The sequence below is a fragment of the Castor canadensis genome, chromosome 11 (genome assembly GCF_047511655.1).
Source record: "Castor canadensis chromosome 11, mCasCan1.hap1v2, whole genome shotgun sequence".
In the NCBI taxonomy this organism is placed as follows: Eukaryota; Metazoa; Chordata; class Mammalia; order Rodentia; family Castoridae; genus Castor; species Castor canadensis.
Genome location: NC_133396.1, coordinates 37,100,559 through 37,120,062, shown reverse-complemented (window position 1 = coordinate 37,120,062; position 19,504 = coordinate 37,100,559). Strand labels below are relative to the sequence as shown.

The 19,504-nt window shown below is 39.3% G+C and overlaps 2 protein-coding genes across 4 annotated transcripts in view; both read right to left on the bottom strand.

Moving 5' to 3' along the window:
- Heatr6 (HEAT repeat containing 6) overlaps window positions 1-10,732 on the bottom strand; it is a 37,839-nt gene extending 27,107 nt beyond the window's left edge. Inside the window, exons 1-7 of one of the 3 annotated variants that reach the window (XM_074046270.1) lie at window positions 10,491-10,732; window positions 7,995-8,102; window positions 5,661-5,801; window positions 4,846-4,961; window positions 3,590-3,704; window positions 1,921-2,022; window positions 492-629 (exon numbers count right to left, since the gene is read on the bottom strand). In XM_074046270.1, the coding sequence (XP_073902371.1) occupies window positions 492-629; window positions 1,921-2,022; window positions 3,590-3,704; window positions 4,846-4,961; window positions 5,661-5,801; window positions 7,995-8,102; window positions 10,491-10,709 (939 nt within the window). In that variant the 5' untranslated portion in view covers window positions 10,710-10,732. Of the gene's footprint in view, window positions 1-491; window positions 630-1,920; window positions 2,023-3,589; window positions 3,705-4,845; window positions 4,962-5,660; window positions 5,802-7,994; window positions 8,103-10,490 lie in introns of those variants that run through there. The other 2 variants (XM_020176290.2, XM_074046271.1) reach the window with 2 other exon arrangements.
- A 4,524-nt stretch (window positions 10,733-15,256) lies between these two features.
- Window positions 15,257-19,198, bottom strand: LOC109694393 (protein Wfdc21-like). The gene is made up of 3 exons (XM_020176292.2): window positions 18,996-19,198; window positions 16,454-16,551; window positions 15,257-15,398 (listed from the first exon to the last, which is right to left on the bottom strand). The coding sequence occupies exons 1-2, from the start codon at window positions 19,090-19,092 to the stop codon at window positions 16,457-16,459; spliced, it is 192 nt and encodes a 63-aa protein (XP_020031881.1). The 5' UTR covers window positions 19,093-19,198; the 3' UTR covers window positions 15,257-15,398; window positions 16,454-16,456.
- Window positions 19,199-19,504: the final 306 nt, after the last annotated feature.

The window sequence follows — 19,504 nt, the reverse complement described above, 5'->3', positions numbered from 1 at the left end:
AGCTGACTGGTCTACAGAAGGGCTGCCAAATTATGGCCCAAAGGCCAAATGCAGCCCAGCCTGCAGTCTGTTACTGGAACAAGGCCATGCCCATCACTTCCCACAGTGTATCTCTGGCTGTTTTTGCAATTTGATGACAGGGTTGGTACTTGTGACAGAGACCTAAAACATTTACCAGCCAGCCCTTTACAGAGAAAGTTTATTGATCCTTCTTGGTCTTGAGAAGTCGAGAGATGAGGATACTTGCCTTTGGATATAAAGTGAACGCTCATTTTTGTAGTTGTTACTTGCCTAGACTTCTTAGAAGCATAAGGTGATTTAACTGGTATTTTAAGCAGTCTGATAAATTTAAATTTTCTATGCTAACTATACTAAGTTGAAGTGAACTTCGAGGTGGGCTTTTGGGGCAGTAGTGGTGCCAATCATAGAAAACACACAGAGAAAGCTATTCCAAACAATCTACAACTTAAATCTAAATACACTAAACGTACCATAGTTGGTCCAGAAGTGCTGGATTCTAATGGCTGTGGTTTGACAGGTGGTCGCCCATCATATTGAGGAAGTGGAGTTGGGTATAACACGGTGGGCATCTCTATGTTTAGTCCAGGGAGTCCATGGAACATGGCTTTCTAATAGTGACAAATAAGGAAACACACACAAAAAAACATAAATAATAATACACAATTATTCAGCATGTTCTGGCAGAACATAAACAGATTTATGCTTAAAAGACTGTTAAAGGCCAGGCATGGTGGTACACATCTATAATCCTGGCACTAGGGAGGCAGAGGTAGGCGGATCAAGAGTTCAAGGTCAGCCTGGGCTACATAGCGAGTTCAAGGCCAACCTAAACTTATAGTGAGATTCTGTCTCAAAAAAAAAAAAGAAAAAAGACTATTAAAGAATAAAAATGGGACAGAAATAGATACCCTGAATAAACCTACAAGGGTTTAAAGTTAGCTTACTCTCATCTAGCTTCCAGCTGGATCTGATTTGGTCACATCAGATTAGGTTTGGTTTTAGTGTATTTATTATTTTTATTTACTTATTTTATCCAATCATTTTTATCCAGTTATTGTATCTATCTATAATCCTTTTAAATCAAGTTATTGTTTTTATTCAGTTATCTATCTCCACATCTAGTTATCTGTCTCTGTTTGATTTGGGATTAAGAGAAATACCACAGAGAATTAAAACTTTAGTCATAATTGTCACCCATGGCATTCATTTGAGGTGAACACAAAACTTCTTACTCCTTTCTGGCTGAAGTGAAGATAGCTGGGTCCGCAAAGAGGTGACTTGACTTTCCCATTGCCTGGCAGACTCAGAAGCTAACAAGGGCAACCTGCTGGAACACGTCTTGATCAGCCTGCCCACTCCATGAAGGAGAATGCCAGGTGGAAGCTTTGGGTCTTCTTTCAAGTGCAAATAGGTAAAAGTAGTCAATATAATCTATACTTAAGCTATTTATAGATCATATCTTACAAACAATTTCTTTAAATTTCTGATACATTTATTTAATTGAGGTTTTTTTGTGTTATTATGCTTGAACATTAACATTGTATTCTGTTTCCTAAAATATATACAAGAACTTTCCCTTCTTTTCTATTTTTTGGAAGAGTTTGAGAAGGATTAGTATTAATTCATCTTTGAATGTTTAACAGAATTTACCAGTGAAGTGATCTGGACTTACTTTTCATTGTTGTGAGGCTTTAATTATATTATCATTATTATTTTGGTAGTACTGGTGTTTGAACTCAGGGCCTTGTGCTTGCTAACCAGGTGCTCTACCACTTGAGTCATGCCTCTAGCCCAAGAACTTCCAATACCTTAAGCTAGCCTTAGAACAATGATGTAAAGTGGTCCTCAGGCCTGGGGTTTAAATAGGTCATAACAGATCATGATGGGAACTCGCCTTACCTTTAGCACAGCTAGAAGAGCTCCAAGTTCATCAGTCTGGGTCAGTTTCATCTTCCCACCATTGAGAAGTGATTGTATGCCTTTTAATGCACTCTGTAACAACTGGAGAAAAAGAGACCAAGTTAAAAGGTAGAATAAAATTTGGCTGTCTAGGGATCAACCTTTTAGCACTACTTGGGACAGAAAAAAAAAAAAAGTCTCTAGATGATGGAAAAAAAAACCCCAAAAACCCTTTGAAACACACTTCCAAAGTAGATGAAGATCCAGAGGATGGAACTGATGAACCACACTGAGTTATTTTCTAGAAAAGCTCTTATTGAATGGTCTGACTGGACATGCTTATAAATGAGCATGTAAAAATGATGAGCAAGAACAAAAAAAAATAAAGGAAGAGACAGTTAGTGGGAAGAATGTGATAAGGACTGGAAAAGTGGCAGCAGAGATCAGAAGTGGGGAAACTCTATAATAAGGCAACCGCAGCAAAGGCACAGATGTAGGAGCAGTGGCTAAATGATAAAATGGGGCTTCTGGAGGGCAATTCTGATCAAAATTGATTTCTTAATTCAGCAATCTCATTTCTAGGTCTCTGTCCTTCAGAAATTCTCCCCATAGGATGTGAACTACAGCCTTATTTGAAATAGTGGAAAAATTGAAAAAAAAATTGATTTTCATCAATTATAATGATAATGATTATCTAAGAAGCTAACCCTCTACTATGTGTAAAACTCAACACTAGTAATAGTAGGTACTTTGTCAAGTACTTTTTTTCTTGTGGTACTGGAGTTTGAACTCAGGGCCTTGTGCTTGCTAGGCTGGCGTTCTACCACTTGAGCCATGTTCCCAGCCCTTTACTTCTCATAAGAACTCTACAATGTAGTTATATTAGTCCCATTGTAGAGAGGAACATGGAGACTCTAAGATGTTAAATGTATTTGCTTAAGGTCTGCCAGCTATAGCAGTTACAAAGCATAAGGTATACTAACAGGTAATAAAGATATCCAAGAGACATTAAGAGTTTAAAAACCAAGAAGTTACAAACAGTATATTAAATATGATTCCATATAAAAAAAAATATGCCCATTCATATATGCAAAAAAAATCAGAAGGCCCATAGAATAAATTGTCTTCAATGATTATATCTGAGCAGAGGACATTACAGATCTTGGATTTGTAGTGTTTGAAATGTGTCATTCTGAATTTAAAATGTTAACAAATTGTCATATTTGCATCAGATTTTTTAAAAAATGTTGTTGAAATTCACTTTCTTCCCTTTCATCTTAATCATTAGCCTAAACTGTATTGCTTTTACACTGAGGAAAAAAGAATAGAGGTAGTTTTTTATTTTTTAAAAAACCTAGAATAGTAAAACAAAACCCAAGCAAAACAAAACAAATGAATAAAAACCAGTTTCTTTCTTTCTTTTTTGGTGGCACTGGGGTTTGAACTCAGGGGCTTGTGCCATGCCTCCAGTCCAAAAATCAGTTTCTTATAATTTAAACCAAAGGCATGACTTCAGTCTTTTTGGTTTACAAACATTCCATTTATGCATGTATCTTTGTAGACAAAACTAATACAGCAGCCAAGTTAAGCTCTGTGATAACAGCCTCTGCTCTATTCCTGCTTCAGACATGTCTGTAACATTTGTAAGATCAGTGATAGTCTCACCTACCAAGCAAAATGTTATATCATCCATCTCAGACGATTTTGGAGACTGTAAAGTGGTCAAGAAAGCTTGGAAGCAGATATTTTGATAGGATTCCTCCAAGTACGGCTGTCCTGGCACACTAAAACACACGCAGGGAAAACAACTCAAACTGTCTCTTTTCAAATGGCATTTACAAAAGAAAAAGAATTAAAAATAGTAATGATATATACTAAGAAAATTGGAACATACCTTTGAATACAGTTACACTATGGAAAAGCTGTGCAGTTTGGCTAATTAGTTACTGCTATGGGACAGGCACAGGCTCAAACAAATGTGAAGAAGGGAGAGTGGTTTCCATAAGGAAAAGTCATAGAAACTTACAGAGGAATAAGTATGGAGAAAGAGAAATATTTTTAGTAGTGCTTTTCAGTGCTAAGAGGGAGATAGTGCAGACAGGTCCTGCTGAGTTAGAATTAGTTAGAACCTGCCTTCCTAGCCACCGGGCAACATTGTGCGATGTAGAGACAAGTTCAAGTTTGTGCTGCTCATTTTCTATTGCATCTTGCAGATTGGCTCCATTCATTTTCTTTCTTTCTTCTTTTTTTTTTTTTTTGGTGAGACTGGGGTTTGAACTCAGGGCTTGCAAAGCAGAAGCTCTACCACTTGAGCCACACCTGCAGTCCATTTTGCTCTGCTTATTTTTGGAGATAGGGTCTTGTGAACTATTTGCCTGGGCTGGCCTTGAACCATGATCCTCATGAACTCAGCCTCCCAAGCAACTAGGATTACAGGCAGTGGCTTCATTTTCTTAAAAAAGAAATGGGCCTTGACATATAAATCTCATCGGAGTTCAAATGCATATGAATATACCTTCAAAAAGACTAAATATGGCTAGAATGTATACCAGTAGGAAAAAAACTTTAACATGTTGCACATATATTACTTTTAGATTGTATTTTTCCCCTTTATTTCCTAATAAAGTATATTTCATAATATGCTTTCCTTAGTTAAAAACAAACCACATAAGATGACGAGAAATGCAAAGTCAGTTATTTTTCTTTGTTTTTGTTTTGAGAAAGGGGTCTCATTATGTAACCAAGACTGGCCTTGAACTCAAGATCCTCCTGTCTCAGCCTCCCAAGTGCAGGGATTACAACCCTGCATCACAATGGCTTATATTTCTACATTGGCTCTGATTTCAAATAGAGCAACCTACAAAAAGCTCACTCAAGAGAGGTCATCTTCTTGGGAAGACTGGAAACCTGACTGTATCCACATACCTGAGACATAAGTTTGCCATACAATGCACTGCAGCTCTCCTGACTTCAGCATCAGACTGAGCCAAGTCACTCAACTTCAACAAGAGGCCAGTCTTGCCTAGCAAGTCCGGGAGGTACTAAAACAAAATAACAGCAATACTGATCTGAGAAAAGCTTCTAGAAAATATTACTCATTAGACAGATTTTATTTTGTAACTAATGGGCAGTTGAATATCAAAAGATTAATTATTAACTAGTAGTGGAGAAAATGAAGTGCCATGGGTAGGACTCATAGCTGGTTTCTGTCACACAGTAAAAAAGTACTATTTCCATTGTTTTTCCTTTCAGTTTTTATTTATTTTTTTAAGATTAAGGTGAATTCAAATTTGGTTAAATAGCTTGTGGGTAGGTGGAAAGCATGGGCTTTTTGGAAACCAAATAAACTTGTTTTATGCTTTATCCTCAAAAAAAAAAAAGATTAGCTATTAAATAAATCTTTAAGATAGGTATGCAAAGAATGCCAAAAAACAGCAGTAATATTACTAGAGAGCTGCAGAAGCGCTTTAGTCTTGGCTGTATAGCTGATGGGTGATGATGATGATAATAATAGTGGTAAACAGTTACAGAGTGCCAAACACTTCACAAGTATTATCTCACTTCATCCTCAGAGCAACTGTTTTACACATGAGGAAACAAGGCTCCGAGGGGTTCATAAGGATTACTCAAGATTACATATCCAATCAGTGGCAGTATAGAAACCTGAGCACAAGTCTGTCAGCTCCAAAGCCTGTGCTCCTAACCTTTCAAAGGAAAGACAGGCACACAGTTTAAGCTACCTTTTGACATTTTGACCCATTGCAGTAAACTAGAGCTGCCAGAGCTTGAAGAATTTTCATGTGTGTCCAGGAACTGCACTGTCGAATAGCTGAAATAGTATATGCCAACAGGAAATCCAAGTTCTGTTCATCAACAATCACCTACAGAGAGATGAAAAAAACAGATGACTCAACTTTTAAAATACGTTTTCATCCTTTTACAGACATGTATGCTTGCCTGAACCAACCCGTGTTAAGAGAGAGGTTTTTTTTTTTAATCAAATTTTAAAAATTTGATCAAATTTAAAATTTAACTTAAAAATTTGATCAACATAGAAGACTTCTCTCTGCCCCAGGGTCTTGCTCACTTCTTTCCTTCTAGTCCTTCCATTCAATGTAGAACCTGGCAAAGTCCTTGTAACTTTTCCTTGAATTAACCAGAAACTGGTTAATTATAGATAGAAGACTCAATCCACTGAAATTTATTAATTCAATTAAAATGCCTTATACAAAGTAGTCTCTAAACAAATACAAAGTGAATAAATATATTTGGTAAATAGTTACAATGTTTGTTTTTGGTAGTACAGGGGTTTGAACTCAGGGCTTCTATGGCTATGATGTAGGGGAACACAACATGATGTGGGGAGTACAACAAAAAGAGATGGCATATTTCAGCCCCCACAGACAGATTAGACTAACCTAAGTATCAATTTATGAACATTTGAAACAAACTGTCATCAGTGCTAGAAAGTTGGTTATGGGCTATAGGTGCTATAAGTGATTAGGAAGTTTCCCAACTTCCAGTGATCCAAAAATACCACACCAGAGCAGTACCACCCAGAAGCCACCATACATCAGTTAGAAACATTCTAAACTTAAAAATAGCCTTATTTCAGGTAACAGATTCCGTTGGTTACCTAGCATCTCTGTTCCTGATGGTAGAGTTCTGATTTGGATGCCTGTCTTTTCCACATGAGACCCACAAGCAAATCCTAATTAGTCTAAGACAGTGGTTCTCAAGCATGGGCAATCTCGACTCCCTGGGAGTATTTGGCAATGTCTATAAATATTTTTGATTGTCACAATTGGAAGGGTGCTACTGGCATCTACTGAGCACAGGCTAGGATGCTAATAAACATCCTGTAATGCTAGGACAGCATTAGAAAATAAATAATTATTCAATCCAAATTATCAGTAATGCTTAGGGTGAGGAAACCCTGAAGCAAGCACATTGTAATTGTTTAGCAAATTTAAGCTCCTTGACTGTACATCCTAATATACAGTCAAGGTTGAAATCATTTAAGCCACTCATAGTAATACCATTCTCCTGCTCACAGACTGGTTAAAGAGGTGTTTATATGACTTGGGTCTCCAGTGTGATATCAGGGGAGTCTGCTGCTGACTCTATGGGACAAGTTTTCTCATTCCTAAACAAAAGTGATACAACAAAATAGTTCTTTGCTGGATGTTAGTTTGCACAGAATGCCTAGAACTGAGGCAGCCATCTTACTATCGTGAGAGAGGCTATCTGGGAATGAGCCACACACCAAGGATGGCAGAATGGAAAGATGCCAGTAAGCTTCTTATTATTAAGGAACCCTAGGGCAGGCTCCTTTGGGACTTATGATGAGGGATAATTCATTTTTTTCTTTTTTTACAGTTTAGGTACTTTGGGCTACCTTTTGTTTCTTGCAGTCTAAAGTTTCCTAGCTGACATCATGCCTATTGATATGTTTTATATTCTTAGATAATTCCTATACTCATGTATATTCATATACTTAATCCTAGAAAGATAGTGGACTTACTTAGCAAGTTGGAAAAGGCTCTAGAGATTAGGAGCTGTAGTAAAGACCTTGATATAAGTAAATGGGGCCTTTTAACTTTAGTGTTGCCTTATCCTCCAAGCTACTACTTAGGTTTTATGTACATCAACAGTACATTACAAAAATGATGGCTTTAGGAAAGGGGGAAAAATGGTGGGAAAGAAGTAAGGGATCATGTCAATTTATTCAGAAATATATCTTAGTCAACTTTATCTTCCATTTTAAAAAAAAATCTAAGATTAGGGGGCTTGAGTGATATTGTTTTATTGCACCAGAAATACTTCTAATAGACAAAATAAATATTTGGTCAGAGTTATATTTTGTTTTAATATAGTCTTCTTTTTTCTCTTTTTGTGGTGCTGGGGATTGAACCCAGGGCCTCCTGTGTGCTAGGCAAGGGCTTTACCACTCTAACTGAAGGCATTTGCTTTCCCTAGTGTCTAAAAGACTAGCCTATCATACCTACCACAGGCATTTACTTATTCTCAGATTTCATGATCTGAATCCTAAAGTTACACACACACATGATTACCTGTAATGTGTTAAGTAAATGGTGGATCAGCTGAGATACTTTACTGACAAGATGATTCTGATTAAGAGGCACCAGTTGGCAAGCTTGGATGAGAAGAGCACTGACATCCTATCAAAAAAAAAAAAAAAGACAAACCAAAGGTAATGTACCTATTAGCCAAGTGCAGATCCCCAAAACAGAGCCAAATGGGAAAATTAAAGAGTCATACTCAAGAATGGGGGAAGATATCATCTGAATGAAATTTGAGGCAGAACACAGGAGAGAAAATGAAATAACAGCACAAAAACAGGATGTGCTAAAGAGAAGGACAATAATCAATATGGTTTTTTATCAGGCTACAGACTCCAGTTTCTACCATGCACGGACAGTACAATGAGTAATCAAAGAAAGGCTTCTAGAATATAAAAGCACATACTGAAGTTAAAAATACCAAAAATAAGTGAACTAGATTTTCAATACCATTGGGAAAAATCAGAAATGACACTTGTAGGAATCTTATGTAAAATTGGGGAATTATAAAAAAGAGGAACCTATTTGCAAATAACACCGTTTATTCATTGATGTTTACTGAATCTAAAGGCTCTGAACATCTACTCTGTACCAGGTTTTAGGGTAGGCTAGGTCCATGAACTCCAAAGGTGAAACAAACATTTTCCTGAACCTCAAAGAGCTCACAATTTAGTGAGGGAGACAGAAGTACATATAAATAATTAAAGTAAATTAAGTACTAAAAGAATTAAGGACAAACACAGCGAGGAAACAGTAATTAGGGAGAATTTGTGTGGTGATTTTTGTGTGTGTGTGTGTGTGTGTGTGTGTGTTACTAGGGATTGAACCTAGGGTCTTGGGTATGCTAGCTAAGGTCTCTACCACTTGAGTCATGACTCAAGCCCTTTTATTTTATTTTTGAGATAGGGTTTCACTAACTGCTGGGCTGACCTTAAACTTTGTGATCCTTCTGCCTCCACCTCCCAAGCAGTTGAGATTACAGATATGAACCACCATACCCAGCATAGAGGTGATTTTTAAGCAGAATCTAGAATGTGATGGATGAACAGAACTTTGCTAGACAGCAATGGGAATGGAGTGTGCAAAGACTTAGAGATGTGAAACACTCTAAGGTACTTGAAGAGCAGCAAATTCTAGGCAGGTGCTCTCCCCCTTGAGCCACACTTTCGGCAGCATCAAATTCTAAATGACTGCACACAGGACACACAAAAGAGGAGTGGTGGGAGAAAACTGGAAAGGCACACATTTCTGCTGCAAAAATATCAAAGCATACAAAGAAATACAAATTTCCCCTGGCTTCTCCTTAATACCACTTGACTCCCTAGTGAAGCACCCTATTATTTTGTTGTGAATTCCAGATCTTTTTTTCCCCCATACATAAATATACACTTATTTTAAAACTTCCCTCCCTCCTTGATTCCCTATTGTTCTCTACTGTATGAACTGTTCTGCAACTTGGATTAACCATCTATCAATATGTATTGAAGAGCTTTGCAGGTCAGATTTTTACTTTTATAGTGAGTTTTTTTTTTTTTAAATGAAAGAAAAGATAATTCTGGCAACAGAACAGAGTGGTCTGGAGAAGGGCTGAATTGGAGGGGGGGAGTCAGAGACCACCAGAATAGTCCAGGTGAGTCACCTTGACTAAGGCACTGGCAATGGGAACAGAGGAGGGTGTGGGCTGAGAAACATATTTGAGACAGATTCTGAAAAACTTGCATTGGCAGGTTCTGGAGGCGAAGAAAAGGGAAAGAACCAGTGTTTGTGAACTTGGCAGTCTGTACACACTTGTGTTGGAAGGTAGAATGGATTTGGGATGGGAGTGTATGGAAATGATGATTCATTTTTAGGAACTGTGAGCACCAGAAGGCGGTGGTATGAATGACTCAAGAGTTCAGGGAATTAGTAAGTGGTATCCAAAGTGTGTATGAATAATATTACTCAGTGAAAGGATTTCTAAAGAAGAGGCAGAGGGAGAAGGAGTAAGTAAGGTGGAAGAACAGAAAATACATGGCCTTTGTGACAGAATTAAGTTCCAATTCTAGCTCTGCCCGTGCGCCAACAACGTTGGCACTGGGTCTTCTTTATAAGCTTCAGTGTTCTCATCAGCGAAAACGACCCAATAATATTCATGTTCTAAGATCCCTGGGATCGCTCATGGTACAGTACTCAATAAACAGCAAAAATAAATTTCATCTACAGATGCATTTGGATGCACAGAAGTGGTGCGTGGGAACAGAGGTGGTAGTACAGATGACAGCGGAGGTGTTAGAGAAGCCATCCAGTTGGGTTTTGAAAGATGCCAGTTTGCCAAGCCCTGCAGTCTTCCAGATGGAGAAGGGCAGAGAATGTGCCCCTGTCTAGGGGAGCAGGTCAGCCTGGAATTACGTCATCTGGGGCGAAGGCGGGAGCCAGCAGCCAGGTCCCTGAAGGGTGGGGCTCAGAGTCGCAGGCGTGGCTCCCGGCCTCCCCCGGCCCGCCGCCTACCTGGGGGGCCACGCCGCCACTCTCGCTGTAATTCTCGGAGATGAGCTGGTCGAAGAGCAGGTGGATCTCCGTGCGGGCGGAGCTGCTGTCATCCGGCCGCAAGGCGCGGAGCCGAGCCGAAAGGCGGCGGAACCCATTGCTCTGCTCAGGGGGCGTCTCCCGCGGCGCCTCCGGAGGCTGTCCGCCCAGCAGCGAGCCGGCAACTTGCACCGCCGCCATTTTTCCCACAACACCTAGGGAAACACTTCCGGGGCACCCCCCACCCCCCGGGGGTTCGGCGCGCCGGAAATACCTTATTTGGAGTAGACCTGCAAGCAGAGGTGGTTTCCATGATTATGGTATCTCAAAAAAGATTAAAAAGAAATTAGTTTGGAAACTTTTGCCGCTCATTTCTCCTTGGCACTGACTGAAAGGTCAGTACTCTCAGAAAGTTTGTTCCTGGGCAGGGCCGACATTATTCTGTTTCGTACTGGACTTTCAGATTTGGGCTGGAGTTAAAGAGGGGCTGCTGTGGATAACAATGGAAGAAACTTCTACTTCTATGAAATCCTTTTCTTCTTACATCGTATCAGAGACTCTTCCCCAGGCACATTATCCCGAATAAGGGCTACATTACCCAGTACTCCTTGCAGTTGACTATAAGTAATTGAAATCTGACTAATAGAATGTAAAGCTAATAAATCTGACTGATAGAATATAAGGCAGAGTTCCAGTATTTTCGTGACAGCTGACTCACTCTCCTGTTCCCTTCTCTCCCCTTTCATAACGTGAGTGCTCCTGTGAATCATGAGGCATCTTTACCCCCAAAAGAATAATTTTGGAGTTCAAACAGTCATGTAAAATATAACTTCCCTAAGAGTGGAATTAGACCTACTTGGGAAAATTTCCAAGATTTCCTGAAACCTTAGAGGCCAAGAAGCTGGAAAATGAAGTAACCATTTTAAGAGCTTTTATTAATTTTTTATCACCCAAGAAGTGAAGGCTGGACATTCACATTTGAGAAAACTGGAACCATATTTAGGACCTTTGAGTTCGGCAAATATAAGGCAAATCCTCATTTCTGGCTGGTAGAGAAAACCCTGAAGCCATCTGAATGTATGGTTTTTTTATTCTAAGAATAGAACACTTTGTTCATCAATGGAATTTGGGCCATGCTTTAGCAGTGCTAGTTCTCCATATACTTTGAACTTCTTTGAGCAGAAATGTTTTTTTTGTTTGTTTGTTTGGATTTAGATTCTATTGCTTGTTCTTGGTATATGCATATATATGTTACATATGTGAATGCATTTGTGATAGTATTCAAACTTTTGCTCAAAGAAAATAAAAAGCTGAAACTTAGTCATTGGGTGTTTTGAGTTGGAGTTCCTAAAAGAAGATCCTCAGACAAGGATGATTTATTTAGGAATGAACATGGAAGGAAGGAAGGAGAATTGATGTGAAAATTGATTCAATATGAATATGTGATATTGAGTGTTATTGCAAGGGGGTGACTGACTGCTCAATCCTTGGGAGTTTCTGAGAAATCTTATGGAATGGTCTCAGAACTGCCATCTGACAAATGGAAGAGGAAAACATACCTGCCAGCTTTTAACCTCTATTGTCATTCATTCATCATACCACCAGGCATTAATTCTCTGATTGAGAATTAATTATTCTCAACATTATTGTGCAGTGCTTCCTACAGGGACCACTAACTCTAACCCTGTTGCATAGTCAAAGAAGCCCTGAGGCAAAAGTGAGATCTGTGGGATAAAGGATACATGTCCAAGGCAAGGCTCTGAAAAGGCTCTCGGATGCCTGAGATGAACTGGTTGCTACAGCGGTGGTTGTATTTGCTTAAGACCAAAAGCATTTGAAGCTGTGCTTAAAAGATGTTCAGTACACTGAACTAGAAGTATGTGAAGCCTGGTCATTACCACAATGAAGGTGGTGTGAAGAGACTATGGAAAGAATCTGAGTCTAGTGTAGTTCATTGTAAGTTGTAGCAAAGATGATCCATATGTAGTGTTATTTAAGACTGAATGACCCAAGTATTGCAAGTATACTGATATCAATCTGTTGGATTCAGATAGAATATGTGGATGGCAGTGTAGTTCCTCCAAGGAAATAAACATTTGTAGTCACAAGTAGTAACCAACTGAAGGAAAAAAATATATCAAACTCCCAGGGAGAACTTTGAAATTCCCTTGTGTTGGCTTGAGTTGGCTTGAGGAAAGGAGTACCACTCATTTTCTACTTCCTACCCTGAGACCATGGAAACTTACAGCATGGCAAAGGCTCTCTTCCAAGAAAATCTCACACATCCTCATTCCTCCAACATTTTAATAGTCTTATAGTGACTTGGGGTCTTCAAGGAGTGCTAAGCAAATCCATAGCCATTTCCTTTTAAAATTATGTATGAGCTAGGCATGGAAGTACATGCCTGTAATTCCAGCACTAGGGAAGCAAAAGCAGAAGGATTCATAGTTTAAGAACAGCCTGAAATACATAGTGAGAACCTGTCTCAAAAAACAAAACAAAAAATTCTGTGGTGTGGAACCTTATTCTGGAATTTCACATCTTTCATATTTGCAACCCTGTCATGGCTTCATTTTTATCATTTTGTTAGTCTGGATCATTCTAACTAAAGTAGGCTTGCATATTCCCACTCTATTTCACATTCTTGTTTATTTTTTCAGAACATAATCTGTAGTTAACTTGTTCATATGTTTACTTGCATATTATCTCTTGCCACCTCTAGAATATGAGTTTCATGAAGGTACAGATCCTACCTGACTCATTCACTGTTGTGTTCCCAGAGTTAACAAGCATTTGGAATGTGGTAAGCTCACCACAATACTTGTTGACAAGATGAATGAATTCTCTGTTTAATTATTTATTCAGAACATTCTATTTTCCATCTATTGGATGATGAGAAAATCAACTGGGACTTTTGTGAAACTGCTTTGGAAACTGTAAGGTTTTATAAATCTTAGCACCCAAATGAGGTAGAGGTATCATATCCTCCTTACAGTGAAGGAAATGATACTAGAGTTTAAATAGCTTGTCAAAGGCCACATAGGCAGAAAATTGGTCAAAATCAGACTGCAACCTAGGCTACAGAATCTTAAATCTGTGATAATGAAGAATAAAGAAGTTATAAGACATATTTTCCTTCCACGTTTTATGATGGGAAAAACCAGAAAAAGGGCTGGCATTCAGTACCCAGATTAAAACTTGAGCTAGGAGAGGCTAAGAGAAAGATTGGCTTTAGGTTCTGCTTTACAATCTTGCAAAATTAAGACTAAGGGATATCAGCCATCTATTTGATGGTAATAATAATAATAATAGTAGTTAACATTTATTGAATACAGGCATCCCTTGTAATTCACGAAGGATTGGTTCCAGGACCCCCAAGGATGTCAAAATCTTTTTTTTTTTTTTGGTGGGGCTGGGGTTCAAACTTAGGGCTTTATACTTGCAAAGCAGGTGCTCTACTTCTTGAGCCATACCTCCAGTCCATTTTGCTCTGGTTATTCTGGAGAAGGTGTCTTATGAACTACTTTCCTGGGTGGTAGAACCATGATTCTCCTGATCTTAGCCTCCCAAGTAGTTAAGATTACAGGGATGAGCCACTGGCTCCTGGAAAGTAAATCTGAGAATTCTCATTTGTTATATAAAATGGCATGGTATTTGCATATCATTTACATACGTTGTCCCATATATTTTAAACCATCTCTAGATTAATACCTACTAACAATGTAAATGTCATGCAAACAGTTGTTATACTTTAACATTTAGAGAACAATGACAATAAAAAAATTGGTAAAAATCAAATGCATGTTCAGTAGAAACACATTTTGTTTCATGAAATATTTTAAATCTGCCATGTGTTGACTCTGTACATTCAGAAAGTAGGAATTCAGAGGGCCAACTGTACTTCTTATGTCAGGCACTGTACTAAGCACTCTGCATAAACTAACCTCTTTTATCTTTGTATCTTTGTGAGGTGTATACTATCATACAGATGAAGAAACAAGCACAAAGAGGTTAGGATACTTGCTGAAGGTGTGTAGTCAGATGTGTTTGAAATTCAGAGTCAACGCTCCTGGTCACCATCTATAATGCATAGGCCTTAGAGTCTGACATGGGATTATAGTATAGGCCCTGACACTTACCTGATATTTGACTTCGAGCAAATTACTTAATTTCACCCCAAACTCAGTGTTCTAACATGTGATATACTAGTGCTAAGCACAGTCAAAAGATTGTTGTAAGAATAAGACAATGCATGCGGATAACTTCAAATAGTCCTTGCATAGAAAGTGGTCAACAAATGTTATGTATCCTTTTCCTCAGTTCCTCAGATGCCCCCATCAACTTAGTATTTTGTCACTGTGACCAAGTGTCTGAGAAAAATTTTAAAGGAGGAAGTATTTTTTTTTGGCCCATAGTTTATAGAGGTTTCAGCCTATGGCTGGCTGGTTCCATTGCTTTGGACTGAGGTGAGGTAGAGTGTTATGGCAGTGGGAGTGTGTGGCAGAGGCTACTCACCTTTTACCAACCAGGAAACAGAAAGTGGGAAACAGGAAGGGCCCAGGGACAAGATGCCCTTCAAAGGTATGCCCCCCAGTGACCTAATTTCTCAAGCTAGGGCCCACCTCCTAAAGTTCCTACTGCCTTCCAAAATAATGTCACCAGCTAGGGATTAAGCTTTCAACACATGGACCTGTATGGGATGTTTTATATTCAAACTATACCAGTCATTAACCAAATAACTCAAGTAGTGTAGAGACTTGCAATGATGGTTTATTAAAAGAAACACCTTCCCTTTCTTTCCCCCAAATGCCTTTAGTCTCTATCCACAGGTCCTTGTTTTCATCTGTCTTCATGGACATGAAGCTCCAATGACATCTTTGCAGGTAGAAACTACAGGAAAAGATAACCAGTTATTAGGGAAGATGGCTCTAAAGATAACTCTTTATCTAAGAAATGGAAAAAATGCATGAGACCTGATGTTTTGGGGACCCGGGTCCACAGAAAATAATTGAGAGTCCACAGTTCCCAATTTTCAAAATCCATAGTAACCGCAAGGAGCTAGCAAAATTCCAAGCACCCAGGATTGCAGGGCAAGTGATCATAAATGGCTTGTTTTTGAAGTATATACTGATTCTGTTATATTTAACACAACTTAATTTATAATCAAATTGAGTCATGGTAGCTTTTTATTATGCATTTCTTTCAATTTACCAAAAATAAGGAAGCTATCATATGAGGCCCCCAAAATATTTTATATAGGAAAGGGATCCTTATAGGGCAATGTGGCAATGTGCATAAAGGCTTAAAATAAATCTATATACAATTTGGTCATCAATTATATTTCCTAGAATTTATTCCAAGGGAATTAATAAGGACACGTTGATGCAGTATTTATTATAGCCATATTAATAGTATAAAAATAAGGAGTATCTTAAATGTGTATTAGTGGAGATTATTGAGTATATGAATTTGTATAATGTACCATAGAGATTGTGAAGATGATGGGGTGGGAGAGAAGCATCAGTATTGCTATCAACATTGTTCACTAGCTATGTTAAGTGAAATAATTAGGAAATCTAAATAAGTACAAGATCCTCATTTTAAAATACATAACAAATATTTGTGTGTATCTAAAAATATGCACCACAGTGTTAAGCAGTCATCATTTTGGAGGGGGCAATTACAGGTGATTTTTATCTTCTTTTTGCTCAAAAATAGTCTGATTTTTTCCCCAGGATATAGTGGGTAAAGAAATTATTTTAAAGGTTTGGAAAACACCATTATTTGGTGGGTGTTTTTTTTTCTTGTGATGAAGAGGGAGAGGTTACAGTGAGACAAGTAGGCTTCTGTCCCATCCAATTTCTGGAAAATCTTATAGGGGTCAAATATACAACCTGCCTAGGCTGGACAGGCCTGGGGAAAACAGAAAAGGTGTATGTTTTTACCTCTTAGTCTATAGCACAGACATGGCCACACCCATTGCTGACACATTGCTCTCCTGGTCCACAGTCCCAGTCACCATGGCAGAGCTCAATGCAGGTACCTAGGTTAGAACAGACCAGGTGAAAACCACTATGTTTTAGGCACAAGGGCTGGGGATCAAAGCCATTGATTAAGGAGTAAGTTCTTTTAGCTCAATGCATAATATAATTTACAAATCATTTCTGCAGAATAATACAGATTAACATCTTATCTACTTCAGTTAAAAATAATGCAATCACACAATCCTAACAAAGTAAGACCTTCAGAGATGAAGATAGAATGATCATGTTTGTGGAAAGGAAGTAAGAAGCCCACCCAAGTGTCCTCACTTCCCTCACTGCAGGAAATGGACAGAGAAGGGAACTTGCATATACTGAACACCATCAAGGGTGACTTGTAGCAACCCTGCGCAGTGAGTCTTCCTAGCCCCAACACCTGCTCCTTCTGTGTCTTACTTGTTGAAACCAAGCGCATCTCCAGATTTGAAGAAGTCACTCTTGAGTGATTCTTGAGTCCTGAGGGAGACTCCCTAAATTCCCAGAGTTTCAATATTAGCCATGAGGACAATTGAAGTGGGTTCAAAAAGCTAGTTAAGATACCAAGGAACTTCTAGCAAAATACCACGCATTTCTCTGGATGAATCTGTGCTGTGCTTGTGTCAGCTACCCAGCTATCATTAGGAATTTATCTACTTGATCCTATCTCTAGACTTCTCTGGGCCATTGTTTTCTCATCTGTAAAATAGGGCCTAGGATCCAGCAGGGAAACAAGGATCATTTTCCTGTGTCAACTTAAATCAGTAGAGGTGACTCTGATCCTCTGTTGAGCAGGCTCAGAAAGAAAGTGTACCAAAGCTGATTAGCAGTATCTCAGGCATTTAAGAAGGGAGGCTGGCAGGTATCTTTATAGACCTCAGAGAAAATCGGTGTGATCCCTCCATCTTTCTAGTAGCTATTGTTGATTTGTGACAAAAGGGTTGAAGATCCCTTGTCCCCACTCACAGAAGTTTGGTCATTTATTAATTACCAATTGATTTCTTAATATATTTGTATATATATAATATAATATAGAGGAAGTTATTCAGGAAATACAAAAATATAATGTAAGTTCTTTAGAATCTAACAATGGAGATAAGATTTGTTTTTTAAAGTACTAAAAACTAGTATTTCACGAGTGTCCCGAGAAAGTGCACCAGAGGACACAATAGGACTTGAAGGTGATAAGACATTATTTCCAGTTAGATTGATCAGAGTCTTGAAGTGCAGGAATCTTAAGGCTGAACAGGAGGGGGGCAGGTGGAGTGCTATAAGAGAAATTAATTGTTAACAAAAATTTACAAGGGGAAAATGATATAATGGGGCTGGGATTGGAAGAGGCCAGTGAGGCACCTAGGGTACAAAGTATAAGGAGGCACTTAGACAATCCTGAGACTGAGTGCCTCTGTAAATCTTATACCCCAGGTATCCCATTTGCCTCACTCCTCACTATGAAATATGAAGAATTCGAGAGGAATGACAAATGGAGGGCTGGGCAGGAAAAGTAAGCAGGGGTCAAAGCTACAGTGGGAGGCAGGTCACCGGGACCTGTGGACTTGGGATTGCATTTGATAAGCCAAGAAAAGGAGGTGATTGCTATTCACTTGGGAGGATAATTGTGGTTTCAGAGCACAGCGTGGACCAGGATTCAGCAGGAAAGCAAACTGCAGAGGCTAGCGAGGGCAGGGAGAACTGTTTGGAAGCTACTGCAATGGCCCAAGCATGGGGTAGTCAGGGCTGGACACAGTGTGGCTATGGGAGGTAGAAAGAAAAGAACATATGCAAGAAACAGTTTCAAAGAACGGACAGTATTTGACAGCCAGTTTAGTGTAGTGGGCAGGAGAGTGAAGAAGAGAGGAGTAAGTTGAATGCAATAATATGTAGAAGAGTAAGATGCAGTGAAAGATAACCCAGGAAAGAAGAACATGTGAGGACTGAGGAAGAAGCAAACAATGTCATTTGCTGCAGGCGTTAGACTTTGCAATTGAGATCAGGGGATTCATCAGCAGGACCTTGGAGAGAAGTATCAGGAGAATAATTGGACAGGAATCAAGGCTGTGGTCACTCTTTAAGGGGCTAAGGAATGAATAACAGGGAAGTAAGGGCAGAGAATTAAGAAGACTTCTCTGAGAATATTGGTGGTAAAAGAAGAGATTGAGATGATTCATGATTAAGAAAATATTTTCTCTAGGCAAGCCAAGTAAGAAGCTGGTAGAGAGGGAGGTGCTGGGAGATGAGGGGGCAACAAGGGGAGAAATGGAAGTCCAGTTGGAGGACGACTCAAAGAAAGAAAAGGTTGGAAAGTGGAGGTAAGAGAGGGAGCTGAGTGGAGGCCAGGAGGGCCCTTGCTCCTTAAGAAGAATATCCTTCCTTCCTTCATCTCTTCCTCCCACACACACTGGTCCCCGGTGTCCTGTGTTCTGGCTCCCGCATCCCAAGAAGAATGGTGCTGCCTTCTGCCTGGACTCACCCAAAAGCCTCAGTGGTCTCACTGCAGCCTGAAGCTCCTGTACCTCTAGGCTGAGGGTGATGAGGATCAACAAGAGAAGGAAGCCTCTCAACTTCATGTTGCTGCTGAAGTCTTGGTAAATACGCAGTAGGACTGAGAGAGGCTGAAATTTATACCCTTCTGCCCACTGAGCTGGAACGCAAAGCCAGGAGCAGACTGTGACAGCCTAAGCCCCACCCAGAAACTGACATTGCTGGAGACATCCCTTGTGTGCTCAGGTAAATAGCATGTTACCCAAGCCAGGCTCGGCGCCAAGGGAACACCTTCCTCTGACCGGCAAATAATACTAAATCAGGAAAGCTGGGAAATGGGGGTGGGGACTTACTTTCATTCACTCGTTCGTTTTCAGCACATGTATTAAGTATCTGCTTTGAGCCAAGAATGTGCTAGGCATAGGAATATGTCCTTAGAGAATCTGCAATCCAGGAGCTGGATGCTAGATAGCAAGGGTGCAGTCTGCCCTTTCACTT

Coding starts and splice junctions, on each gene's coding strand:
- LOC109694393 (XM_020176292.2), bottom strand. CDS start 19,092: ATGAAGTTGAGAGGCTTCCTTCTCTTGTTGATCCTCATCACCCTCAGC. Junction 16,552..18,995: donor GAGACCACTGAGGCTTTTGG/GTGAGTCCAGGC, acceptor GTTCTAACCTAG/GTACCTGCATTGAGCTCTGC.